The 27,962-nt window shown below is 36.5% G+C and overlaps 1 protein-coding gene across 24 annotated transcripts in view; it reads right to left on the bottom strand.

Annotated features, from left to right (window-relative positions):
- The window catches only part of PDE4D (phosphodiesterase 4D), a 1,566,198-nt gene that overhangs the window by 211,072 nt on the left and 1,327,164 nt on the right, over window positions 1-27,962 (bottom strand). For 23 of the 24 annotated variants that reach the window (XM_063810423.1, XM_063810422.1, XM_063810426.1 and 20 more), the window contains 3 exons: window positions 14,411-14,447; window positions 6,109-6,182; window positions 1,517-1,566 (listed from right to left, as the gene is read on the bottom strand). In XM_063810423.1, the coding sequence (XP_063666493.1) occupies window positions 1,517-1,566; window positions 6,109-6,182; window positions 14,411-14,447 (161 nt within the window). Of the gene's footprint in view, window positions 1-110; window positions 1,567-6,108; window positions 6,183-14,410; window positions 14,448-27,962 lie in introns of all 24 variants that reach the window. The other variant, XR_010156913.1, reaches the window with a different exon arrangement.

Below are 27,962 nucleotides of genomic sequence, written 5' to 3'. Positions count from 1 at the left end.
AGCATATAGGAATTGTTATTGTTCATCTCTCTTTCTCTTTATTTTTTGGAGACAGTCTTACTCTGTTGCCCAGGCTGGAGTGCAGTGGCGTGATCTCGGCTCATTGCAACCTCTGCCTCCTGGGTTCAAGTGATTCTCCTGCCTCAGATTCCCGAGTAGCTTGGATTACAGGTGCTCGCCACCATGCTAAGTTTTGTATTTTTAGTAGAGATGGGGTTTCGACATGTTGGCCAGGCTGGTCTTGAACTCCTGGCCTCAAGTGATCCACCCACCTCGGCCTCCCAAAGTGCTGAGATTACAAGCGTGAGCCACCACTCCTGGCCCTATTGTTCATCTCTTGATCAATATCAAGAACAAAACTGGTTAACCATATATGTACTATAAAATGATAATTGGAAGTCATCACCAATAATATGTTGAAAGAGAAACATGAAGAAGAGATCAATAATTTAACATTCATTGAAATACAAGTTTCACTTGATGACATTCAGAAAAGATGACATTAACAATGATTCCAGAATCAACTCTAATGTGGTGACCACAAACACAGACAGACATCTGGACATGATAAAGTTAAATTTCAAGCAAAGTGTACTCACTAATAACTTAATAAGAGCTCCTCAGCACATTATGGGTTGGAGCTCAAGGAAGACACTTGAATCCAATGACGAATTGTTTTAGTTTGGAGAATATGCTAATTTTCTTCTGGTAATAATTTTAGAAAACATAGGTTTTCTTTTCCAGGCAATTATTTTAATGAATCAATTGGGGCTTCAAGAAATAGTCAAAAGAGTTCAATTTGGTTTCAGGTTCAGCAAAATGAGATCATGCATTCTGTTTTTGGTTCAGCTGGGGTCAAGTCCTGTGCCTAACACAGACTAATAGGAATTGAGATAATTTTATTTTTATGCACTTGACTTCTCTCATCTTTCCTCCTATTTTTCTTTCCCAAACATCTATAGATCCCAGTGTTTTGATCTCATTGAACTTTTTCTGCATTGTATATTAACTTCTCTCCCCTCCCAAACTGAGTTTATTCTCAGCTCTCTCAGTCCTTTATTGGACTACTGGTACAATGTTCCTTCCTACACACAAGTGGGATATTGATGAACCAACACGTTACTCCTTTTATTTATGCCTTCACTCTTATTAAACTAAATGATGACATATTATATCATGCTAATAACACATGTGTGGAACCAGAATGGGAAGCGACTTGAAAGTAACACCATCTCTCAAAATACAAATGCCCAGAGCAATGCTCAGATGAGTATAAGCACATAGTTAAATGGTTAAAAATAATGTACATCAGTAAAAAATGTAAATCAGCAAAAATGTTCCAAATAACAGCTTAGACAATTTGTGAGATCAATGATAGAAATGATAATGTAGAGAAGAAAGAATTTCTTTAACATTTTCAAATTGCAGCATGAAATTGGTGTTGGTGTTATATAGACTCTTGGCAGAAATGGTTTCTTCCTAGACACATGAAGAATAAGCTCCAGATCTTTCTTACCTGTTATGGTGGCTTTGTTGATGGATGGTTGGTTGCACATGGGTGATCTTCTGACAAAGACAGAAAAACACAAAGCAGTAAATATGTGGGGCTTATTGATTTGATCACTCTCTGAGTCATTTCAGATATAGCATTTTACTTTAAAGAATTATTTTTAAGTTTGGACATGCAAATGATTTCTTTCAGACTAGCCAGACAAGTCCCTAAGCATTCTTTGTATTATGGCTCAGATCACACATGTCCAAAAAGAAAACTGGTAAATCTCACAGTGATTGACTTGGGGTAAATAAAGCTGATGTAAGTGTCACTGGGACATGAGAGAAGAGGAAATTCTTACAGACTTTATTTGTTGAAGCCAGAGCTTATAGACTCTGAATTTGAAAAAGCAGTCAATTTATAATTGTCTTCCCTAATACAGGGTTAAGAAATTTTTATTGTTGGCCTAAATTCTCGTGATTGCCTGTACATTATCAGAAGTGAATGATTTGTTGTAAACTATCTTATAATTAGAGAAGCTATTTGAACTTTTTCCTTTCTCTTTTCTTATATTGAAAAACATCTCTGATATATTTGTTAGAGAGGTATGTTAATGACTTGTCCAAATAGATACTATAGAAGCTTTAGAAATACTCTAAGCCAAAGGTACTTAAATACATTCTATCTTGTGTTCTTTAAGTTTTCAGATGTTTGCCAAGTTCCACAAAATGACTATAAACCCCCTGAAGTAAAAAAAAAAGCATGCTGTCTGATTAACTTATATTCCCTACAGAGCCTAGCACAATGCATCCAGTATTCCGTCAGGGCTTAATAAATTATGTTGAAAAGAATATCATTTATAAAGTATCCATCAACATTTTTGAAATATAACTTTATAAAGTTATTACTTGTAACTGACAGCTTTTAAAATATAATGATTAAAAAACACTTTTAGATACATTCAAAGATGTCTGATATATATATATATATATATATATATATATGGTATATAATAATTATATATATATTGCCTCTACCAAGGGTGAACACTTAATAAACACTTCTTGTGGATCAGACATTGCTAAATAAGCACTTTAAATGAATTATCTCATTGAATCCTTACAATAAGCCTTAAGGAAGTAAGTTTCATTGTTCTCATTTTACCAATGAGAAAAACAAAACTTTGAGAATTTGAAGAACTTGTTTTAAGTAACGAAGCTGAGATTTGAACTAAACGAATGTGATCCTAGGGTCTATGCTCTGCTTTGCTGCCTTAGTTTGAGATGTTTTTGTGGAACCTGCATGCACAGCCTCACATATGTGCCAATGGCATCAACCTCTTCAAATATGCCTTGCTGAGATGATGAATTTCTTAGCAGGGTGGGGGAAAGTTGGGGAAAGCAGCCTGGGATTTTGTAAATTCTCACTGGTTCCACTCAGCCTCTGGCTCCCTTTCATTGCTCTTAAGGTTATTGGTATCGATTTGGGATTAAAATTTTGTGTTTGATTGAAAATGCACCAAATTTTACTTCTGAATTATTTTAGTTTTTTTAGTTATAAAATAAAATGGTTGGGGGAAAAATGGGGAGAATTTAAACTCGATAAACCAAAATATTAATATTTTAAGCAGCTGCTCTGAAATAGCTCTGGTCTATATACCAGTAATTATCTTCTTCTTCTTAAATTTTTTTTTTTTTAAGTTTTGAGATAGGGTCTCACTCTGTTGCTCAGGCTGGAGTGCAGTGGTGTGATCATAGCTCACTACAGCCTTGAACTCCTGAGCTCTAGTGATTCCCCCCACCACCTCAGCCTTTCAAGTAGCTGGGACTACAGGTGCATGCCACCATGCTTGGCTAATTAATTTTTTTTTTTTAGAGATGGGGTCTTGCTGTGTGTAACAGGGTGTTATCTGTTACCTTCTGGCTAAGAGTTTATCATTCAAATAATTGATATCCTGATTATTCCTTTTTAGTCCTTGCTCTGTGAAAATTTAGAAACCATTGATTTTGTCTGGGAATGGTATTAAATAAATATTTTCACACTCTTCTACCGTTTTGGAAAACCAAATGGTTGATTCAATACTAATTATCTCCTTTTACTATCAATCCCACAATTAACTGGTACTCAGGAACTTGATATCTGAACAAGTAATGGCAAGCAGAAAATATTAATACTTTGATCCATGGTTGCCTCGATACCTCCTCTAATGACAGATGAGCCAGAACTCACTTCTGGAATAAAAAATCTCAAGGGCAAAACAAGAACAAAAAACCCAAGGTGACAAGAAGCAGTAGTGTGTTAACAAGTCAGCAATGTGCATCTGAATACCCACCCAGGGGCTGGGTTTGGAATGCATTCTTCCTAGACTCCTTTTCTGCAGCAAATAAAAAGGGTGGCTTGTGCAAAGGAGCACATGCCTTCCATAAAATCCAAGGATGAGCTTGGAAATGTTCTAGTGGCTCTGTGAGTGCCCAGCAGGGAAAGTGCTGATTCTTCCAGGGTCATCATGTGATGAGGCAGAGTTACAGCACTTTGTTCTCACTGAACAGAATCGAGTTTAGCCGTGAATAGATTGAATCCTACTATTCTGATACCCAAAGAAGCCGATTTGGTTTGAATCAGTAATGGAGGCACAAATTTGCATTGACCAAAAGGAAGACCACAGTGGCCTTTACTTAGAGTCTGCCAGATAATACTGTTTGGTTATAGATGTCACCCTGGGCATTGACAAGGCAGAGAGGAAGTTCAGGCTCAAGCTATGATTTTCTGTTTTCTTCCAGCTCCTCCTTTCCATTTCAATCTGTTCCATTCCTGTATGTCAGCTGAAAACTTCTGTCTTGCATAGAAACAGGCCTCAGATCGTCTCTGGAGCCTGACTGATCAACTATTTGCCTGCCACAGATTTAAATGCTGGTACCCAGGTGACCACATGTAAAGGAAGCATAAAGGCAGTTTCTTGTTCACTTTTTAAAGACAAAAATCTCAGTTTCCTGGGTAAAATTCGAGACTAAAAAGTTTGGGAGTGACAACCAGTTAACTTCATTTCTTCTGCAGAGCTGAGACTTTCTAAGGGGGAGGTGATTGACCTTACAAGCTACCAAATCCCCAAAGCCCAAGGGGGCCGCTGAGGTCAGTATGACATTGCATGGCCACGTTACATAGAAAACGTGATTGGTAATGAACAGGTACCTCAAAGCATGCCCTCAGATTTTACATGCTGAGTTACTACTTTGCCCTTTCAGCGAACAGGCCTTTGCAGACTGATAGACTCTGTATTATGCTAGGCACAGGGAATACAAATGTGAACCGACTACATTCCTACTCACTGGGAACTGACAGTGTTCAAGAGCATCCCAATAGACAAACAGGCAACAGGAGCACAGAGAGCTACGTGCTAACATAGGAATCAAGTACAAGGTACAATCAGACAGAGATGGAAAGGCACATCACTTTGATTAGGGCTTGTGGGTGTGTGTCTATGTTGGGTATCGTCAGGGACAATGCTCCAAAAGAAATTTTATTTAAGCTGCAACCAAAAGAATGAATGACAATTATCCCAGTAGATGAGGAGAGGAAGAAGAAGATGAGAAGTATTCAGGCTGAGAGAATAGGACTGCAAAAATTCATTACCTGGAAAAACAGAACCTAATGGGTTCCATTCCAATAGCTTGCATTGTTACATTTACATTGATTTTTAAAAACTTTTTTCTATCACAAGAAGTACTTGAATAACGGCCAGAGCTATTTTTGATAATGAAAAATGTGAATCTGGGAGGTCAATTTTATTACTATGAAATGGAAAGTTCAGATTTTTCATTGTTTTTAAGAAGTAGTAACTACTATGAAATGTTATGCACTTAGATAAGTTATAGTTCCTAATACACTTATATTTACTATCCTCTTAATATGATTTAAATGTTTTTTTTCCTTCTGGAAAATTATTTGAAGTTGGTATTTTAATATTTTATTTCTTATTAATAGCAGATTTTTTTTAAAAGATGGACATTGAAATAACAGCAAACCAGTTTTCCATTTAATATTGAAAAATTACTTTTATCTTTTTAGATTTTTTTGCCTTTATCAAGAACCTGAAATGATAATCATTTCCCATCTTTCAAATGCTTTCCCTGTTGTCACATAAACCACAATTCTATTAATTGCTCCATGAATGCCGCTGATCTGAAAGTCAGTAACAGCAGGAGAATCAAAGATCTTTGCTATGATATGGAGCTTCTCCAAATCATCGTTGTCTTGAGAGGATGACTTTCAGCTGATCTTAAGGTGTGATGAGATTATTCACCCACGGTTAATTTATGAAGTAAGCCGAAACTATAAAGTTACCCTGAGTGTAAATAACTGGGCGGAGGACTGATCATGCCAGGTGATTTCTGACAGATGGAATCACCATATTTATTTGTCATACTGCTTCATTTCTGATATTAGAACCATCACCACGAAGTATTTATAGAAAATTAACAGGACATCATATGACTTAGTATACACAGACAACATGGCAACAACACAGAGAAGTCTAACATATTGCCTTGGGCTCAATCAAGTTGAGAAAACTTATTTAAAAGTTCAGCAAAAAAGAGGGGGGAAAAAGGATATCTTACTTGCTAGGTGCTCGATCTTGCAAATTAGTTAATGCAGCAAAGTTGTTTCGTACAGTTCGCAGACTGGCCAAGACCTACAACAAGAAAGGATTCTTGAAACTTCTTGAGCTAAGGCCATTTTAAATACACTTGAAAATGGTTTGTTAAGAGAAAACTTGATATTGCTTACAACTTAGTTTCATATACCACTAAAGAATCTCCCAACAGTTAGTGCAGTTTGTAGGTATCCACACGAAATCCAGAGAGGCCAGACTGCAGGGATTTTCCAGAAATCTCTCCACATTGTCTATGCACATGGTGACAGTAGCAGCAGTTTCCACAGTATTTCTGGGTTCCTTAGTCACCAAGACAATATTCCAGGCAATACACAGATAACATGATTGCATTTTATGCACATTTCAAATAGTATAATATAAAATGCTAATAAATCTCACTTTAGGGATAAAAAATTCCCTACTCCCAAATCTCTTCAAAAATTGATGAAGAATCTCATAATAATAAGTTGGCAAGTGAAGTGAATTTTAAACTGTTTTTCTACCTTTGCCACATGGCTACTCTAGCTAGTAAGCAGACATTGTTTTCTTTTGTTAAGGTTATCTGAATTGTGCATTGTAAGAAGCTCTCAGGGATGCGTTTCTTATGTAAAATGCTACGCCCTGTACATGCACAATGCTTGGCACACAGAAGATACTCAATAAAAATTTGTTGACTAAATGAATACATAGACACAACATGCCCACACACATGACAAGGCAGGACCAATAGGTGTCACTATCTCTAACAGTCGCTTTTTCTAATTCCAGTTGGAACTAGAAAGTAGCCAACGGACTGGAAGTGAGCCTAGGAGAAGGTTCCTAGAGCCTTATCTCCTTCTTCCCTCCTCTCTTTCTCCTGAAATGGGCAAGTTTCCCCAGGGTCAAACCCATATTAGATGGGATTATAGGTGATTTGGGTGACAGCTAGAGTGCTAAGTTTATGTAAAACACAGATTCCAAATGTCTGAGTAGGTATTACCTAACAACCCAGACTGTCTGACTCTGTTATGTAGTAAATGTGTGAACTTGGACTAGATACGCAACCTCTTTGTACCTCAGCTTCCTAACCTGGAAAACTGGGATAGTGATACCTACCTCGTAGAATTGTTGTGAGGAGTATATGGAATGACAGGTTTGGTGCCAAGAACAGTGCCTGGCAAATAGAAAGCATTCAGCCAATATTAGCCCATGATGGCAGCGTTACCTTTGACTTAATGACTTGGCATGCACTTGGGAAATTTACTTAATGCCTAGCATTGGTAATTCAAGAGTCTCCAAAGTTTTAATTGCTTCAAAGTTTCCAGAGTTGTTTTCAGAAATGTTTCATCTGGCACAGACCTAGACTAAAATCAGTCTAATTTTTTTTCTAAGACAAAAATGTCCCAGACTCTGTTTTGTTGTTGCTGTTTATGAAATTGACATTCATTTGTGTAAGTCAATGGAGAGCTGTGTACGCCTTGGGACAGTGACTTAGAGAATTTTCCCCTAAAGGAGTTAATGCTGCTTCCTAAGAAGCCAACCGTGATTAACTCAGTCACTGGAAAAACCTGGCTCATTATCTCATATAAACAACCCACGGCTCTGAAAGGTCACGCTGCCTATGATGGAGTATTCAAATGGCCGACTGCTGACATCAGACCACGATGTCTTTCATTAGGCCTGAAATCTTGAATGATGCAGAAGTAAATCGGATAAATGATCCACTGTCATTAAATCATGCAGGCTTAATTTATGTTTTAAGAAGTGAATATCAAACATACTAATGGAAACTTTAAGATAAAATCATTGCACCAGCTAACTGATCCCCTTCCTAGGCAAAATTTTTAACCCTAGAATTCTGAGATTTTTATTCCAATACATAATAGTTAAGTTCATTGCAGTTGACAGCTGGGTAAATAGACATAGAAATGCAGGCAACTTATTTTCTATGATCATTTGAAGGGAAACATCAGTCATGAAAAGAAAAATTAGTTCATCAAAGAAAAAATTTCTGTAGAGGAGTTTTTGCCTCTATTATAATAAACTTCTAATTTAATAAATAATCTAATTTAATATTATTTTGTCTTGGTTTTTAGTTTAAAATTTATTTATTTTTGTATAATTTTTATCTTCACATGCTTCAGAATTTAAACAAAAGAGTATAAAGCAAAAAGTCTCCCCTTCAATGATTAAGATAAAAATCAAAATTATTATTACTTCTGAAAAGACGCAATAGAAACAGATTAACCTGGGGAGGGACACTCAGGGGACATTAAAATACTGATAACTGTTCTATTTCTTAAACTGTTCATTTTAGTATTATTCTTTATATTTTACATAATTACAAGCTATATTCCCATATATATGAAATACTTCAAAATAAAAAGTGAAAAAAGAAATCTGTCTTCCGGTCTCTCCTTCAGACAATCAGCTGCCTGGCCACTAGCAATCAGCTTTTAGGTTTTCTATCTTAAAGTCGTTTTTGTACAAACACTGTTGCAATAAATAATCTTGTAGAGAAATTATTTCCTAGGCATGCCAGTATTAGATTATTTATTGTGTGTGTGTGGGTTTTTTTTTTCTTTTGCAGCAGGACAAACAGTATTTTATAAATTTTATGTTTGGTGTTAACTATTATCTTCTACAGTATGACATGTATGCTATTGGCAGAAGTGTAAATAACATTTCTAGACAAATCTTATAACGGGGTGTTGTCTTGGGCCTCGCTGACTGACTCTTGGTGTCGTCATCACTGTTATCACTGTGTTAGTCTTTTAAGCTTTCACTTTGCATTGCAGGGCACAAAGAGGGAGCATCTGTTACTGCAGGCTGTGGGGAGAACTATAAACAGTTTTACTGAAGCCCCTAAGTTAAAGTTCCATTGTTCTTTGCTTTTGTTCAGGGCAGCCCTCACTTCCCCTGAATTCGACTCTTTAAGAACTGTAGTCAAAGCTTTAAGGCTCCTTTTACAATTGTCCTTACTCCTTAATGCTTGCTAACCAAAAAAGATCCCTGAGGTTTCTTCCACAGAGCTCAATGGTTAGAAAATTAAGGTCATTTCTTTCTCTTCCGCCCCACCAAGCAGAAGTATAGCCAGTCAACGTCAAAAATACATTGGGAATGATGAGAAATATACATTCCTTAGGAAGGAAATACTGGTAGTTTTACAGAAAAATTTTAGAAAAAGATGGTTCATGTATTAGCCCATGGGGAAGGATTCAATGTTATTTACGTACGCTACTCTCGGATCTTCTTAGGTGCTTCTAAACATTTATTAAACAATAAGAATCACTGAAAATAGCAGGAAAATGCGGTTATCATTTAACACTTAAACAGCTGAACATCATAGCCTAAAAAAAAGAGGAAAATAAATGGTTTCGAGGATTGTTTTTCATAACCATATACACTTGTTACCACTAGATGGCGGTAAAACACAGACCATGAGGTTGAGGTGCCACTGGCGGCGGAGGAAGCGGCGACCCGCACTGGGAGAGATTCATTACTTCGGTTTTACCTCCGGAAAAAGCTGGAGTCAAGTTATGCTTATTTACAAAATAGAAAGGTCATTTTTATGAAAAGAAAACCTCTTTCCAAGTTATGTTTTGTTTAAACCCTATGAAATTGCTGGTTTGTACACCAGAAAAGGTTGATAGACAATTTTATATGGTTCGCTCTTAAAAAGAACTTAGATGTCCAGAAGATAGTAGTTGTAATTTAAATTAATTAAGGCTAAAGAAAAGCTAAAAATTTAGCACCGACTGAAACGAGGTGACTATCTTCTTTCATAGCCTGGCAGGGAGGGCCTAGCACAGTCTGCAAGCTTGGGGATGGTGATGAGGCCACAAGATCGTTGCTGCTGGGTGAAGTGGCTGAGGGACAGGCAGGAATATGAGAATATTGGTTATATTTTATTACCAACTAAATGGTAATATTCTATAGTATTAATAACTACTGCATTTTTATCCTAGAAGTATCCCAGGTGCTGTATTTTGGTTAGAGTAAAGGTAAAGAGATGTAGTTGTTGTTCCTACCCCGTATTTTTTTTTTTTGAGACGTTGTTTTGCTCTTGTTGCCCAGCATGGAGTGCAATGGCGCGATCTCGGCTCACTGCAACCTCTGCCTCCTGGGTTCAAGTTATTCTCCTGCCTCTGTATTTTCAAATCAGGGATATCTCCTTAGTCTGAATGATGTGAGGGTTTCTCCAGGGATCCAGCATAATGCTTGGGTTTTCCTGTCTTCTCTTTCTTTCATCAGAGTCTACTTCATTTAACATTACGCACTTCCACATGAGAATTCTAGTCAACTTAGAGTTTTACTACAGGGTAGTTGTGTCACAAATCCTGGGATCACTGAGCCCGGAGGCAGCTGACAGCAGAGAAGAGTTTCCTACAGTTTATCAGCATTGTGCCTCCTTAGTGCTCCTTGGCCCCCAAGAACTCTGGCCAAGAAAAAAAGGTCAGTTGCCGAGTGCACTCCAGTGGGATTCCTCTCTAGCCTTCGTGCTAAGGAAACACCCACACCAAAAGATTTCAACACAAACACAAGAGAATACTTTAACAATTGAAATAAGAAAAATATTTAAAGCTGTCACTTTTTCTGAGGACCAAAGGGATTCTGAGCTTACAGGGGAAAGCATAAGAAATCAGAGGTGGAAAAGAGTTTAGGTTAAACACCAACAAGAATTTCTAGCCCTGACAGTGTTTTAGACAATGGGATAAACTATGGAGAGATACTATAGGATCCTTTCTGAAAATTACTATCCAGGATGTTTCAGGCTTTAGCCTGGCCAAAAAAGTGCAATCTATCTTTGCACGGCTTCCTAAATTCTCCTCTAATTTAGGATTTTGCTCTTTTCACGTCAAAGGAAACCATGATTTGGAAAGACCAGGGAGAGATCCTTTCGTGTTTTGGAGATGGACTCAGGCATAAAGAAATGAGTTCTCAAGAAGAGGCAGAAGATGAGATGGATTTGGGAGGGGATCTTTGAACACTTTAGACAGGGGAGGGCCATTTTTAGGAGCCATGGGACAGAAAATATGCACAGAAAAATAAATCTGAAGGGATATAAAATAAAATGTCAGTAGCAGTTATTTTGGGGTTTGGAATTTTAGAAAATTTTCCTTTTCTCTTATTATTTTCTAAACTTTTATGCAAAAAGTTTTTGTTTTGTTTTGTCTTTTTGAGAAGCATAGCTTTTTCACTGGAATTTAGTGTGAAATTCCAATTTTCAAAGCATGCTGGGAAAAGAGGGTAATTCTTTGGCCTACTTGGCTAAATATTTTTCTGAGTGACTTTTCTAAAATCCATTGTTTTCTGTCCTTTGGTGAAAGCAATTATGGTATATCAGGACAAATTAGATTGGTATCACTTCAAGTGACATAAGTATCTTATGTTTTTAGTTTTAAATAGTTAATGCTAAAATAGCACTTACCATTAAGTGGTAAGTGCTTTACTTTGTATTAAAGAAAATTTGAGAAGTTAGTGATTGGGTCAGCAAAACATGCCAATCATGTCCAACAGGGTTTAAGAGAAGGCCACTCAAACATACTCACTGGGCCTTCTCTCTTAACCCCTCCCCACAGATGCTCTATGAAGAGTGGTGAAACTCTTCAGGGCTTAACAGTTTTTTGTTTTGTTTTGTTTTTAATTCTAGTGGGGCTTTCCAGGTCTTATACTCCAGTAAAAGGCCATTTGTGAAAACCATGATGAAGCCCCTTAAAAAAAATCGGCAGCCTCTCAAGTAATGACCACTCTCTACAAGGTGTTATGAGTCACTTAGCTAATCATAAGCAAAGACTTAATATACTATGGGATTATTTTTAGGCATCAGATATGCCTATAAATTATATAGCTGATTTATATTCCAAGTTCTAATTTCAAGTATATTAAGTACACATCTTTTTTATTTAAATAGCTTACTAACATGGACTAAATTATATATATGTGTGTATTTCCCAATATCTTGAAATTCCATTAGTTTTTTTTTTCTTGGAGATTATAGGTACACTACAGAAAATATCTAATCAGGTAAAAGACTAGATTTCCTTGGAATTTAAGAGCACTGATGGCAGGGTTCAAGTCCAATTTACTAATCTATTTGTTGCAGCTTAATAAATATTACTTGATGTAAAAGACCATATATCATACACAGACCTTTTTTCATTTGCTATTAAATATTTATATATATTTTTTCTTATAATAATACCTAGATCATTTGGTTAGAAACAAGAATAGCTACTTGAATGAACTCAAATTGGAATGATTGGTTCTATGTTTGATGATGTTACTTACATTGTTATGCCATATTTTGTCTGTTCACCTCTCTCTCAGGTCTTAGATATAGAATTATAAGTTTTCTTTCTTTCCTTTTTTTTTCTTGACAGAGTCTTGCTCTGTCACCCAGGCTGGAGTGCAGTGGCATGATCTTGGCTCACTGCAACCTCCACCTCCCGGGTTCAAGCAATTCTCCTGCCTCAGCCTCCCAAGTAGCTGGGATTACAGGCACCCGTCACCATGCCTGGCTAATTTTTTGTATTTTTAGTAGAGACAGGGTTTCATCAAGTTGGCCAGGCTGGTCTCGAACTCCTGACCTCAGGTGATCCACCCACCTCAGCTTCCCAAAGTGCTGGGATTACAGGTACGAGCCACCGCACCCGGCCATAAGTTTTCAATAGTAATCAATTAAAAACCCTCAGCTTTATAAGATTTTGCTATCACATCATATTATTAAATCATACAAGTGTAAATTTTTTGGACACAGAAATACAGGTACTAGAAAGAATTCATAATCTCCAGCAAAACCTTCAGCAAACAAGATATTAACCGTCTGAAAAGGATGGTGATTGTATTTTATTTTTAATTGCCTGCATTAATTTAAAAAGTTACTATTATACATTATGTTACTTATGAATTGATTATATTATAGGTCTAAGTTACAGTAATAAAAGTTTGGAAAGTTTTAAAAAGTAGAACTATACATAATCCTACTATCTAAACCCTATTATCCATTTAAAAAATAATACTTATGACATTTTAGAAATGAAAGAACATTTTCAGCCCTATACATTTAAACCAATCACAAAGTTTTTATAATATTATATTTTCAAGCAATTGTGCCTAGCATTTTATAAGCGTGGTATTATTTCAGTGTCTCAGCAATCTTATGAGGTGGGTACTCTTGGAACTGTTATTTAACAGAGGAAGAGACCAGACTTGGAAAAGTTCAGTGACTCGCTCAAGTCCATTGAGTTGGCAAGAGGAGGTGAAAGGGTTTTAGCTAGATCTGACTGTCTTTCATCCAGCTCAGTCCCCTAACTCTACCAGGTGAAAAAAAAGAGGACCCAGAAAATGTAAGTGAGTCGTCCAAGGTGCAAGAGCACCTTGATGTATGATATAGGCCTGATTATAATTTTTACAACCTCTCAGGATTACTTGCATTTTAATATTTAACATTTCTTACTCATCAGTGTTGGTTTTAAACCTGCTTCATGCCCCAGGTTAAATCAGTTTTATCTCATTCTGCCCTTAGTTGTCTATACCAGAGACTCTCAACTTCTCCTGCACACTAGAAAAATACTAAGGCCTTTAACAAATACAGATGCTTGTAATAGATCTCCAAATTTTTGGATTTAATTGACCAGGGCTGCAGCCTGGGCACTGGGATAAGAGGTCTCTAGGTTAATCTAACGTGCAGGTAGGGTTGAGAAGTATTGGTCTATACATAGAACATCTGGTCATCAACTCTGTCATATTTATATTTCCAAACATTTTAGATCATGTTATCACCTGCTTGCACATATGTCATGTGGTTAAAGTATTTTCATGATTTGTATGCCTAGAAGGAAGAAGTAAACATCAACACATCACTCAGCTAAATCTCTGCACAAATGGCATATGTGAAAAAGAGATAAATAAGGTATTGGGTTGAATTGGAATATTGAATTTCAAGCACTGATCATGTACCTAATTATACTAAACATAACTTAAGCCATGATATAGCCTTCTGCTTCTAGTGCTTATGTCAGTATGAGCCCAATTAAGTATATCCCTTAGCTAATTTATTATTTGAAGCAAAGACACTCTTTGGTACTATGGGTTTATAGGAAACAGATTAATATAGCCAAAGTCACTTTCTCTAGCATTGCTTTTGAATTGCTTGAATGAACCAAGAATTTGTATTTATACTTGTGCTTGATTTAAAATTAAATTAAATTAATAACCCGAACTAATCCCCCAAATTAAATTTTTACATCTGTGAGAAACCTGCCCATTCACCAAGCTGTGCTTACCTGAGCAAATGGAGTCACAATCAAGTCATCTCCGTGTCTGAAAAATAAACCAAATCCACATTAGAAATCATCAATAACCCTGTGCTCAGTGTCGTTCAATATTAAACGGCAAGTTCCACTTTCATGAGTTCCCATAGAGAATTACAGTGATTCCATCCTTATACTTCAGCACATGTTCTTCCCAGCAACTGGGTTAAAAACATGTCTTCTGGGATGTTAACAATTGTCCAACTCCCTGGGTAAAAAGAGGGGCTTCTTGATCATCAGCCAGGGTCACTGTTGCTTTTTAGGCACACAGGATATGCAATAGTAGAAATGGTGTTCCAGCAGTGGGGCCTGAGTTTTACTTTTGGCCTCTTACTGTAGATATTAGTAAGGGGTGCTGTGGAAGGAACCAGCAACGCAGTGACTTCAGTGAGAGAACCCTTGACCATCTAATATTTGAAGGTGATTAGCATGGAGTGTTCCACATCATCCCGTGTAAGTCTTGGACAGGCTAGGAACTGTAGATGACATGGGACTGCATCATACACTAATAAAAACCCAGTGAAATGTTCAACTGACTCATCCCAGCCACTGTAGTCACTGGGAAATGTTACTCCGTGTGTGCTGTTGCTGCAGCAACCCCAGCTACACCGTGCCTGGGGTATGGGAGCAAGGTGTCAGCATGACGTGTCTTGGAGGGACAGGGAAGGGCAAGGAAAGTTGTGCAACATTCCAGTTAGAGGAAAGTGAGAAACTGGGGCCCAGGGTTCTTTTGTGGTATTTCTTAGCATGAATAATTTGAGACAAGGATTTCCAGAGTCACCATCAGCTATTTCTTGATCTAGCTAGATAAAATTCTTAAATCAAAAGTGAATGCTCTTATTCAACACAGACAGCTCCCTGGACATGGCCCTGAGAACAGTGCAAATAAACTTTTCGCTCACTCATGAACAATCTGAAAACGACCTGAGTGACCCAAAACAACATCCATGAAACATGCTGGGGCACAGGGAGCATATGGATGATGTTACTCAATAAATTGTTACCAATAGCTAGAATAGGTGCTGTGGTCATCATCAAACCATGTGGAGATCTTGAAAATAAAAATGTGGGAAATAAAAGCAGAAGAAGGAAAAAACAATGTAAAGGAAGCATGTGTTATTTTACACCCCCTTAGTTCCAGAATCATGTTTTTCAAGGGGCACCTGCTCTTTGTAGAGATTATTCATAGAACTCTAGAACTCTAAGAAGGTAGGACATTGGGTTTTATGATCATTTTATAGAAGAGGCAACTGAGGTTCAGAGAGGGCATAAGGTCTAAAAGCTAATAAGTGGTAGAGGCAGGATGTCAATTGAGAAAGGTATTTTCCCATGTTGATGTTTAATTGCCATTGCAACAGTATTAAGAGGTGGGGGCCTGTGAGAAGTAATTAGGTCAGGAGGGCTTCACACTCATGAATGAATTAATGCTGTTATGGTGGGAGTGGGTTAGTTATCGTAAGACTGGGTTGTTATAAAGTGAGCCCAGCCCCTCATGTTTTCTCTTTTGCATGTGCTCACTTGCCCTTCCATTTTTCCATCGTTTGGGATGATGCATCCCAAATATCCTAATCAGATGCTGATGCCATGTCCTTGGACTACCCAGCCTCTAGAACTGTAAGATATAAACTTCTTTTCTATATAAATTACCCTGTCTATGCTATTCTGTTATAGCAACAGAAACTGGACTAAGATAGTGTTCTTCTGTCATCAATAAATAATTTACATAATTTACCTTGACTCTCAAAAAAAAAAGGTCTTCTGAGGTCAAGCCCAGAAAGGCTCTTTCCTAGAACAATGGCCCAGGGTAGGAGCAGGCCTGGTGCACTGAAGTAGCAAGGAGGCCATTGAGCCCAAGGGAGCCAGCAGAGAGGGATGAAGCCAAGGAGGCAGAGCAGCTGCCTAGATGAGAAAGAAGCAGATACAGAGCTGCAATGAGAAGCCCGGTGATTCTAGAGAATGCCATGGAAGGCAGGAAATTCAGAATCATGGGTGGTAATGAGCCAGGCAGCAGATCACAGAGCCCTTGTATGAAATGTACAAGAACTTGGATTTTACTCTCTGATGCAAGTTTGGGTTGGAATTTCAGCTCTGCCACATACTAGGTGTGTGAAATTGTGCAAGTTATTAAACTTCACTTTCCCTTGGCCTCTTCATCTGTAAAATGGAGATAATAGCACATACATATAGTGATGTTTTGGGATTCAATACATTAATAATGTTAAGTGCTGAAAAATGTGCTTACCACACAGTAAATGTTCAATAAACATTTCTATAATAATAATTAGCAGCAGTAGTAAAACCTTTTAAATCATAATGATTTTTGCTTTCCTATGCAGTCAGGAAATTGCAAAGACTCAGAAAACTGATACTTCGCTGAGAAGGACTCTTGAGACCCTGTGACAGGTCTATAAAAGATTGAGGGCTTTAAAGGGGCAAAAATGGAAGCAGGGAGACCAGTGTAGAGAATAGAAGAGATGAGGACCTAAACTAAATCAGTGGTAGTTGAGAGAGAGAGAGAGGGACGATGACAGCATTAAAAGCTCTGGGGGAAAGAAAAAGTTCTGGGGAAAAAAAGATATGAAAATTTCAAGCATTTACAAAAGTAAAAAGAATGTTATCATAGCAAGTGTATTTTATATACAATCATCAACTGTTACAACAATGTTGCAAGGTAGGTGACATTACTCCCATTTTTCAGATGAGAAAATTGTAGCTCAAATTGATTAAGAGATTTAACACAAAGACACGCAGGTAGTAAGCTGCACAGCCATACCTGGAATGGTCCCCTTTTGTGATATGCATTGGCTGATTCCTATGGAACAGCTTAAAAAGATTAAAAATAAAGCTCTAGGAAAATGGCCCAATAAATGCAAATTTCAAAGTGATGCCAGGGTTGGCCAGCTACATGTCTTCCTTGGCCCATCATTCTGACTTTCCCTTCTGGCTGTGTCATATAGGTAAATATAGGGCTGCAATTTCTCTTATGTACTTATTTTGAAACAGTGGCCTAACTCTCACAAAACAACTGAGAAATATTTACAGATACACCAGTGTTTAAAAAGCATGAAGACAAAATCCAGAGCTAAACACTTCAGCATTTGACAAATTTCTACACACATAAAGCCACCTTTAGAGCTCATTTGAAGCCAAACATTCTTGGGAGTGGTGGACAAATCAGTAAACTGTGTAGTGTGTTAGAAGTCCGAAGACAAAAGACATTTTCAATAGGTGTATATACTACATATATTGCATTCAAGATAGTTCAATGGTTTCTGACGTTAAAAAATGTTATTAAAAATTCCATAATGGGAGGTATATTACACAAGGAGAAAAGACATGCCACCTATGCCGACTTGATTTGCCAGTCTGATAAACTATTCATCTGCTTCAGTGCATGGCCAAGCTGAAGACATTGTATTGTAAAATGGATGAGAGGCAGTTCAGATAACCAAAATTAAAATAATATTACATCTTGTTATTGTCCCAAGCTATAGTCTCTTCTTTCATTTTATTCTTTATAATTGCCCTACCATAAAGTTTATTTTTTTCAGGACTAAGTCATCTTGACAAGGCACATCATCAATCTGAAATGAATCCATGGAAATATGTCTCCTAATTTTTTACACAGATTACACTGGATTTGAATCTTTCAAAACTCAAAAGGGTTGCATATTTATTAAAACATTTAATTTTCTCTTTGGTTGTATCTCCTTTACAAGTATTATAAGTAATACACTTTACAATATTTATGATAATTTACCAGTCTTTTTTCCCTATGAAAGCATAAAGACGGTTATCATTTTAGTGAAGGAAATATATTACTTTTTAATAAATTGCCCAGAAATTGTTTCTGCCAAATATCTCAAGATGGTCTCATTTTAGTAACAGTAAAATGATTCCTAGGATTTCAGTGGCAGATGTCCTCGATAAACGGCAGGTTATAGCCTATCCATTTATTTTCAAAAGTATGTCATGCTTAAATTATCTTTGAATATATACCTAACATATAATTTTAAAATCTTTGTCTAAGTCCTCAACTCAATATTAAAACAGATCTTTTCAGACATACTGTCACTAGGAGAATAAGGCAAGTAAAACATATTTTTATTTGTGGTTAGAAGAAAATAAATATAATACAAACATATCTTTGAATTGTGTCTTACACTTTGCTTATAATCATTTAAAAACAGATCTGGTAGTTAAGATCAACAGAAGATTCACTTTGTGAATATGATTTGGTTTAAAGTATGCGTGGGTTTTAATGAACTGAATAATCACATATGCTCAAAAAATCCTATGAAATAAAATGATTCTGAAATCTTGCACCTGAACAACTTTACCCACAGAAACTTTTTTAAGTGCCTTGCCACGTAAAGTGGGGCTGGGAGGGATTATAATACAATGTAATAAATTGGGGCTTCCTAGGCCTACTTAGCTAAATATTTTTCTGAGTCTCTTCTGAGATGGGAAGAGACTATTAGGGTCTCTATAAAGTGACTGAAAAGCTAGATTCAAAGTCACACACTGAATATCGCCTGGACATTTTGAAATTGTACCTCCTGGTAATGTGAATTTTGGGTGAGGATGATGCAATATTGTCTTTCATTTAAATAAAAACAATTATAACAACAGCAACCCTTAACAAAAAACAGCTGTGATCTGTTTTAAGGAAAATACAGCTCTTTTAAAAAAAGAACTGGAGTGTTCATGGAGGACAGGCGGAGAAAGAATGAGGGATAGGAAGGCTCAGAAAAAAAGTCATTTTGACACTGCGTGTCTATATGTATGTATGTATGCACACATGTATACCTGTATGTATGTATGCACATATGTATGTATGTGAGTGATGAGATTGGTACCAAGGTAACAGTCACAGCAGAATGCAAGTGCAGAAACTTCTAGAACAGCCAGGATGAGCCACTGTAGGTCACTGTGGGAGTCAGTGTCACATTGGTTTTAAATTTCATGATGTCCAAGTAGGTGCCACATGCTCTGTCACCTTCCCTGGTTACCAGGAAGTGAACCAGAGTCATCTTCACTAGTCCTGGCGAGCCTTGTCTCTCCCAAAGAGAAAGACTTGCTGAGTCCTGAGCCAGCGCTGTTGAAGGCAGGAGAATACAGGGCTCAACAGTATACTATTGTCTTTTATTTTTCTCACAAGAGAAATGACAGTGGAGTCAGGAACTTCTATTCTCTATTCCCCCTCCCATCCTTCTACTTCTGTATTATTTATCACGTTATTTTCTACCCTTTTTCTTTCTGTAATAAGAAAACAGAAACAAGCAAGAAACTGAAAGCAAGAAATCCAAATGCCCACACTCTTATGGAGACTTTGTTGAGATCCATATATGGTTCAAGTACTTAAAAATGAAAAAGCCTGTTGTCATCTTAAAAAAATAAGTTCAACCAACATCAGCACCTGAAAATATAATTTCCTATAGAAGTTCATTTCATGATTGGTTGAAATCTTAAACACACTAGGTGGCAATCTTTATCTGTTTTACTATTACGAAATCATAAGGAAAAGGAGATACGGTTAATTAGAAGAAAGTTTTTACTTTATGGAGCAAAGACCCCTAATCCTACTATATTTAAAGCATTAGTGGCCATGTAAGACCCACTGCTTTTGAATATCACACATTGCAAATTTTAGCATGACAAATGAATGCATGAACTAGCACTGTGAAGGAGTCACAGGCTGGGGCTTACGTTTGAATCTAATCCTTTTTTTTTTTTTTTTCAATGGCATGGAGGTTTGCTATGTTGCCCAGACTGGCCTTGAACTCCTGGGCTGAAGTGATCTTCCTGTCTCAGTCTATGGGGTGCCTAGGATTACAGGTGTGCACCACCGTGCTGGGCGAATGGAATCTTGTGCAAACTTTTTTCATCTTCTGTGCTTCACTCACTCTTACTAGAAAGATATTCTCCTCTGAAGTTTGTCAATAGGATTAGGAAATTGATAAACATATAGAAAATTAAAATAATATTTTTGAAATATATTTTAAAGTCCAAGATTTTGATAATTTTGAAATCTTAGTATCTTTCTTTCCTCAGACTAAAAACTATCATCCATCTATCAATTCACCCTTGACAACTTCTTTTAGAATTATAGAGAAACAAGTATGTTCTAATTTTTAAATGAATATAAAAATATTTCTGGGAGCCTAGACTATTTGACAACACCCAAGGATTAGCTATAGGAGGACCACGTCTACTCACAACACTCTAGACCCATCTTCATAGAAGTATGGACATATAAAACAAACAAACATATAACGTAACCTACTTGATCTTTATGTGTGTGTATGTGTATATGTATATATACATACATGTACATATATACATACATGTACATATATACATACATCTATATACGCATGCACATATATACATATATGCATGTATATATACATACAGGCACATACATGCATACACACACGTATACACACATACATACATATATACACATGCATACCTGCATGCAATATACATACATACACATATACATACATGCACGCATGTATGTACACACATGTATGTAAACACACGCATGCACACATACATGCATGCACACACATACATGTATGCACAGACATACATGCATGTATACATACATGTATGTACAGACATACATGTATGTACACGTATATGTATATATACACGTATATGTATAATATGTATATATACGTATGTGTATATATTCACGTATATGTATATATAAGTATATATTCACGTATACATACATATGTATGTATATATACACGTATACATACGTGTGTATATATACACGTATACATACATATGTGTGTGTATATACACACATATACATACATGTGTGTGTATATACACGTATACATACATGTGTGTGTATATACACGTATACATACATATGTGTGTGTATATACACGTATACATACATATGTGTGTGTATATACACGTATGCATACATATGTGTGTGTATATACACGTATGCATACATATGTGTGTATATACACGTATGCATACATATGTGTGTATATACACGTATGCATACATATGTGTGTATATACACGTATGCATACATATGTGTGTATATATACACGTATGCATACATATGTGTGTGTATATACACGTATGCATACATATGTGTGTGTATATATACACGTATGCATACGTGTGTGTGTATATATACACGTATGCATACGTGTGTGTGTATATATACACGCATGCATACGTGTGTGTGTATATATACACGCATGCATACGTGTGTGTGTATACACGTATGCATACGTGTGTGTGTATACACGTATGCATACGTGTGTGTGTATACACGTATGCATACGTGTGTGTGTATACACGTATGCATACGTGTGTGTGTATACACGTATGCATACGTGTGTGTATATACACGTATGCATACATATGTGTGTGTATATATATACATACACACATATGAAGTATATTCATACATATACATACTTTGGGAGATATAGAACAACTTAAAGAACCATTCGAAGATAACTATTGATAACATTTTCCCACTGCATGTATGTGAGCACATGTATGCAATATAGTATGTGACTATTATGGACTACATACTTCCTTATAGAATTAGAGTCATAGTGTATATTCAACTGTACATCTTGCTTTTAGCATGAAACATTAATGAACCATAAAAATTATACATGCCTTTATTCTTTTAAAATATTGTTAATGATTCCAATCTATATTCGGTAATCTCTAAAATTTTTCAAGTTATGTGAATCCAAATGTATTAAAATGTGAGCATTGATTCTATTTTTAAATAAATTAAAAAATAATCATATGGGTTTTTCAGACGAATTTCAGTTCATTTATCATTCATTCATTTTTAAAAAGCTACTTATTAAAGGAAACATGCTTATTTTAATTAAATATACATAAGACAAAGGTAAATATTAAAATGCTACATGAGAAACTGGGCTGCACAGGGAATTCATGGGGATGTTAAGTATTTTATATTGCTACCCGCTTAAATTAAAATCATGAAACTCTAATTTCAGACCACAAAAATTCTGTAAAATGTGACTACCAAGAAAATTTTGCAAAACCAAATTACTTTTTCCATATAGCGTTTAAAAGAGATGATTTGTTTTTCCAAAAATAATGTTCACTCTGACAAATTATAAATTTAAGAATATAATGAATGATTTAAAATTACTTATAAAGGAGGCATTAGATTTTTTTATAAACTCTAAGTAATCTATATAGTAAATAAAACAATACCAAAAATACATAAAAACTGTTTCCTTGGTATTAGACATACTTGAGGATATGGATCCTCTGTATTGCTTGGCCTTTTAATTTGAAACTAGCTCCACTTAAGTCAAAATAAATTAAGCAGTACATCTATTTATGAAACCCTAGGGAATAAAGTTCCTAATATAATAAAGCCAACCTCAGTTACAAGTGAATGTGCTTTTCCTCTTTGAAGCTATTGCCACTTAGAATTAAAATAATCTATTTAACACAAAAACTTGTATTAAAAATCACAACTACCAAAACTTTCAATTTGGCAAGAATGTCCGGCAACCTTTTACTGAGAATCAAAGAAAATGTAAATTAATATATGAGTAACATTAAAGCTGTCTGTATTGTGTGAGGTAACATCTTCCAAATTGAAACTTTTCAATGCCAAACTCAGGCCACGTGTTTGTATATCTGTGTATGCAGCTTTTCTGGTGTTTTGATCATTATTATTATTATTTTTTTCTGAGATGGAGTCTCACTCTGTCGCCCAGGCTGGAATACAGTGGCTGCAATCTCGGCTCACTGCAAGCTCCACCTCCCGGGTTCACGCCATTCTCCTGCCTCAGCCTCTGGAGTAGCTGGGACTACAGGCGCCTGCCACCATGCCCAGCTAATTTTTTTGTATTTTTAGTAGAGACAGGATTTCACCGTGTTAGCCAGGATGATCTCGATCTCCTGACGTCGTGATCCACCTGCCTCGGCCTCCCAAAGTGCTGGGATTACAGGCATGAGCCACAGCGCCTGGCCCGTTTTGATCATTTTAAATATTTTGAAAAAATTTTAAAGAGATGTGGGGTCTCACTCTGTTGCCCAGGCTAGAGTGCAGTGGCACAATTCACAGCTGACTGCAGCCTCAAGCTCCTGGACTCAAGTGATCCTCTCACTTCAGCCTCCCAAGCAGTTGGAATTACAAGTGCAAACCACTATTTTTATTTCTTAAAGCAGGTTAGAATTTTTTTTTTTTTTTGAGATGGGGTTCTCATCTTGAATTTTAACTCCCACAACTTCCACATGTCCTGTGAGGAGCCTGGTGGGAGATGATTGAATTAGGGGGTCTGGTCTTTCCTGCGTTGTTCTCATAGTAGTGAATGAGTCTTATGAGATCTAATTTTTTAAAAAGAGGAGATCCCCTGCTCAAGCTCTCTCTCTTTGCCTGTTGCCATCCACATAAGATGTGAATTGCTCCTCCTCGCCTTCCGCCATGACTGTGAGGCCTCCCCAGCCACGTGGAACTCTGAGTCCAGCTAAACCTCTTCCTTTTGTAAATTGCCCAGTCTCAGATATGTCTTTATCAGCAGCATGAGAACAGACTAGTACAGTGACCTTCAAAGATATTTAGTTTTCTGAAATTTAAACTGTTTGCTCACATCTTATTAATATTTTAAGAATTAAGAAACAACTCAATGGCAAAAAAGCAAATAACCTGATTTTAAAATGGGCAAAAAACCTGAATAGGTCTTTCTCAAAACAATGGCCTGACACAGTGGCTTACACCTGTAATCCCAGCACCTTAGGAGGCTGAGGTAGCAGGATAGCTTAAGCCCAGGAGTTTGAAACCAGCTTGGGCAACATCGTGAGACACCTTCTCTACAAAAAAATTAAAATCAAAACAAGACCTACAAAAAAAGGTCAATAGGTATATGTAAAAGTGCTCAACATCACTAATCTTAAGTGAAATGCAAATTAAAACCATGATGAGATATCACCTGACACCTATAATAGTTTTTTTTTTTTTAATCATAAAAAGGGTAACAAATGTTGGTGAAGACATGGAGAAAAGGAAGCCTTTTTACACTGTTGGTGGGAATGTAAACTAGTACAGTCACTACGGAAAACAGTATGAAGGGTCTTCAAAAAATTAAGGATAAAACTACCATATGATCCAGCAATTCTACTTCTGGGTATATATCCAAAGGAAACGAAATCAGTATGTCAAAGAGATACCTGCACTCCCATGTTTGGTGCAGCATTAATCACAATAGCCAAAATATGGAATCAACTTAAGTGTCTAACAACAGATGAATAAAGAAAATGTTATACACACACACACACACACACACACACACAGACACACTAGAATCCTACTCAGGCTTAAAAAGGGGATATCCTTCCATTTATGACAATATGGATGTTCCTAGAATACATTATGCTTAGTGAAATAAGCCAGGCAAGAAAGATAAATACCATGTGATCTCACACATATGTGGAATCTTAAAACAAAATCAAACTTATAGAAGCAGAGAGTAGAACAGTTGTTCCCAGGGACTGGAGCAGGGCCTGGGGGAGAATGGGAGGATGTGGAATGGGAGATGTTGGTGAAAGAGTACAAAGTTTCAGTTAGAAGGAGAAACAATTTCAAGAGATCTACTGTACAGGCTGGTGACTATAATTAATAATCATGCATAGTATACCTGAAAATTGCTGAGAGTAGATTTTAAATGTACTCATCACAAAAAATGATAAATTGTTAGGTGAAGGACCTGTTAATTGCTTGATTTAATCATTCCACAATGTATACATATATCAAAATATTACCTTGTATATAATAAATGCATATAATTTGTTATTTGTTGATGAAAAATAAATTTAAAACAAGAATTAGAGCCCGGCCCCATCTTTGACCAAAAAAAAAAAAAAATCTTTCAACCAAAAATCCTTAATTTTTGGCTCATGTGTGCTCATATCACTTGTGGAGGACAGGCACTGATGATAAAGCAGATGGGACTGAAGTTTATGCAACATAAGCAAAAAATAATCTAGTCTAAAATGGAATCTCTTTATTTGTCATGAGAAAACAATTTAGGCCTCATTAGAGAAAATACATGATGCCAATGAATGCCTTCAAATTTGTTAGTTATATGATGGCACAAAGACTATCTCTGTTAGAAATGATACACCAAAATTTTCCAAGTTAAATAATTAAACAAATGTTTAGCACATGTGTGTAGACATATTCACTAAGCATATTAGGTTATTTTGTTTAATAAAAACCAATACAATAGAGAGACTTTTCTAGGACGGCTGATGTCCCAAATTATCACCAGAAGGTTTGAGTACAAAGCTGAGAGTCTGACTTCCATGGAGGGAAGAAGGATAGCGAAAGAGTTGAGTACATGGGCAGGGATTCACAAGTGCTCTCACTTTGTGTTCTAGGAACGGGATCTTCTTTCACAGTTTATCTTATTGGCAGGCTTGTTCTTAATGCCAGTGGCCCTGCCCTTTTGGTTTTTCACCAGAATGGGATCCTAGGGAAAAGATTTTTGGTCAACTAGTGCAACAATTTTAAAGGTCTACATGTGGTGAAAAGATTCAATAGATTAAAAGGAAGCCCTTGATCAGACAGAGAGGAGAGCAAGTGTTTTATGAATGCCTACTAGGCACCAGACACGGTGTTCTACCAACATGCTGAATTTAATCCTGACAACTCTGCATTAAATGGATGCTCATATTCCCATTCTAACATAAGGAACTAGGCCCTGAAAACTTAAGTTACTCATCGGCAGTCATGCCCTTGACAAGCTGACAGAACTCAGTGGTTTCCAAATGCCACTCTAAGATCTGGTACTTGCCCAACAGAATGCTCACTGGTCCTTGTCAAAGTCAGAGTGTACATGGACCATGCAGTGAGATTTTTTTTTTAAACTATACGTATTCCTTTGGAAAATTCTTTTATTCTGAGATTATGCTCTTTCTTTTTCACTGAAGTGAAAATGTCTTTAAAAAATAAAATTAATATATATATTGATGGGTAATTCCTTGTTAATGTTCTTTACCTGGCAAAATAAGGAGTTAGTAACCCTAGGTCAGTGTCCCAGAAATTTTACTGGGTCATAAAATCCCAAGGCATGGAAATGTTCAGTGTAGCTGGATTTGAGCCCAGGCCTTCAAATACTGTTTTGTTTTTACCATGCCGCTTTCTGTATGCTCAAATGGATTTAGACTATTCTGAAGGCACATAGAAGTAAATGTTTTAGACTCTAGAACAGCACTGTCCAATAGAGTATTTCTGCAACATTCTATTTCTGCAACAGAATATTCTGCAAGACTCTCGGTGCTGTCTAATATGCTATCCACTAGCTAAACACACACACACACACACACACACACACACACACACACACACACACACCAATCCACAAAAACAAAACTGATCTTGGTGGTTATAACAAATTCAATTTGAAGTTCTGTAAGCACTAAAGAAAAAATGAATTGTGAAACATGGAAATATGAGATCTGCATGTAGCTTTGTTCTCCCTTGGGAGTGAAACAATGAGTTAAAAATTTTTGGACTTGGGATCATTCATGACATTTATTGGGAGACAATGTCATTTACTGAACTGGTGAAATGATTTCTTGTCACATCACAACCTTCCACATTTGTTGAGGGGTGAGCAGTTATTCTTTTTCTTTCTGCTCTGAAGTTCCCTGCGTCTTAAAGAGAGGGTTGCAGGAATTGACACATTATATATGTTTAGATACAACTTTCCAGTATTCAATGTCAGCAAATTTTTCTTAACCCAAGGTTAGGAAAAACCATAAAGTCTCAAGGCAATTAACCGTAGGTGGACACAAAGCCTGGGAGATGCTGCAGTAGGCAGACGGAATAATTGGGGTTGTTTCCTCTGTGAACCTGGTGTGAATCATACCACAGATTACCAGGAATCTGAAAGCAAAGCCCAGTGGTTGATATTCCTTACTTGGTTTTCTAAAGAAAAACCATGGGTCTGCTTGATGCTTTCTTTCTGTTTATTTATAGAAGCACATCTTTAGATGATTCATATTGCAAGGGCTTAGACAGAATGATTTAGTAATACTCCCTGGAATATCTTATCTCAAGAAACACATCACATAAATGTTCCAGCAGTGTGACTGTTTTTCCTTATATGGCTCAGAAAACAGTAAAGGAGACATTGAGAACAATTCATTAAGAAGCTAAGACTGACAAGCAAAAGTAAATATTTAAAATGATTGATGTGTAAGTGAAAACAAGTATTCATATGGGAATCTCAGTGTTGGCTGGAAACATCTCCTTTTGTATCAAGAATTTTTAAAAATTAAATAAAGACAAGAATGCATGCTCCAAACGATTTTTTTGTCTTACTTTCATGGATCTATGGTGTCTTCAAATGATACTCTGGCATGGAGTAGGTGCTACTGTTATTTCCCAAACGAGTAAAACAGTGATACTCATTCAAAAATGCACATCAATTAATACACACCTTTATTTAGAATGTGGTGGAAAACACGTATTGGTTAT

This window comes from Pan troglodytes, chromosome 4 (genome assembly GCF_028858775.2).
Source record: "Pan troglodytes isolate AG18354 chromosome 4, NHGRI_mPanTro3-v2.0_pri, whole genome shotgun sequence".
NCBI classification, from domain to species: Eukaryota; Metazoa; Chordata; class Mammalia; order Primates; family Hominidae; genus Pan; species Pan troglodytes.
This window is presented reverse-complemented; position numbering and strand designations above follow the sequence as displayed.